Raw genomic sequence first — 822 nt, forward strand, 5'->3', positions numbered from 1 at the left:
GCCGGCGCCGGTTCCTCTGGGTGTAACGGGACACAGGTGCAGCGGACACAGGTGCAGCAGACACAGGTGCAGCAGACACAGGAGCAGGCGGAGCTGGGCCTGCACCGGATGTTGACGCACTGGAAGGGGGAATCACCATTGACACGGTCATGTCTGGGTTAAGGACTAGTGACAATGACCCAGGTGCTGAAATGGGCTGCACAAGTCCTGATGCTGTGGGGGCAGGTGCAATGGGGCACACCATGGTGGTGGCAGCAGCGGGCCGTCGACCTGGTCGCAGAAGAGGAGCCTGTCCTTCTCGATTTGGCGGAAAGATAAAGGTATGTTTTGGGCCTGAGGTCGATGCCGCTTCATCCAATTTTTCCCTCGGTGGAGGAAGCTGCATATCAGCCACAGCAATTGGGTCAGGTGGAGTCAGTCCCTGAGCGAGGACACTCATTTCCTGTTTCTTCTGCTGCCTTTGAAACCTGAAAATAAATTACATGTATTATATATATATATGTTTATAGAAGTATTCAGTTAATTTGAAGCAAATAATGTGCCTTGCTTACCACTGAATGAGTGTCTTCTGGTTTAGCTCAAACAGCTGGATCATTGTTTCATCCATTAGCCTGCGATTGTTAAGCACCAGCTCTCGGATGTGGTGGTAATCCGAGAGGATTTTAGACCACCTGGGGGTGCAAACTCCAGCCTTCTTGGTCGGCGACTTGTGTAAAGCACACAGCTTTGTACAAATGGCCTCAACCAAGCGGCTGGTGCTGGGCCACTGTGCTGGACCCCCGGGATGTCCAATCAGACACTGTTTCACACTCTCCACACCCG

General features: G+C 52.4%; 1 protein-coding gene across 1 annotated transcript in view; it reads right to left on the reverse strand.

Moving 5' to 3' along the window:
- The window catches only part of LOC311289807 (uncharacterized protein), a gene marked incomplete at its 5' end in the record, with an annotated part of 10291 nt that extends 9852 nt beyond the window's left edge, over nt 1–439 (reverse strand). The window contains one exon of the mRNA XM_084408053.1: nt 1–439. This exon is cut by the window's left edge and continues 117 nt beyond it. Within this exon, the coding sequence (XP_084264179.1) occupies nt 1–439 (439 nt within the window).
- Nucleotides 440–822: the final 383 nt, after the last annotated feature.

Source organism: Rutilus rutilus (genome assembly GCF_951802725.1).
Source record: "Rutilus rutilus genome assembly, chromosome: 4".
NCBI classification, from domain to species: Eukaryota; Metazoa; Chordata; class Actinopteri; order Cypriniformes; family Leuciscidae; genus Rutilus; species Rutilus rutilus.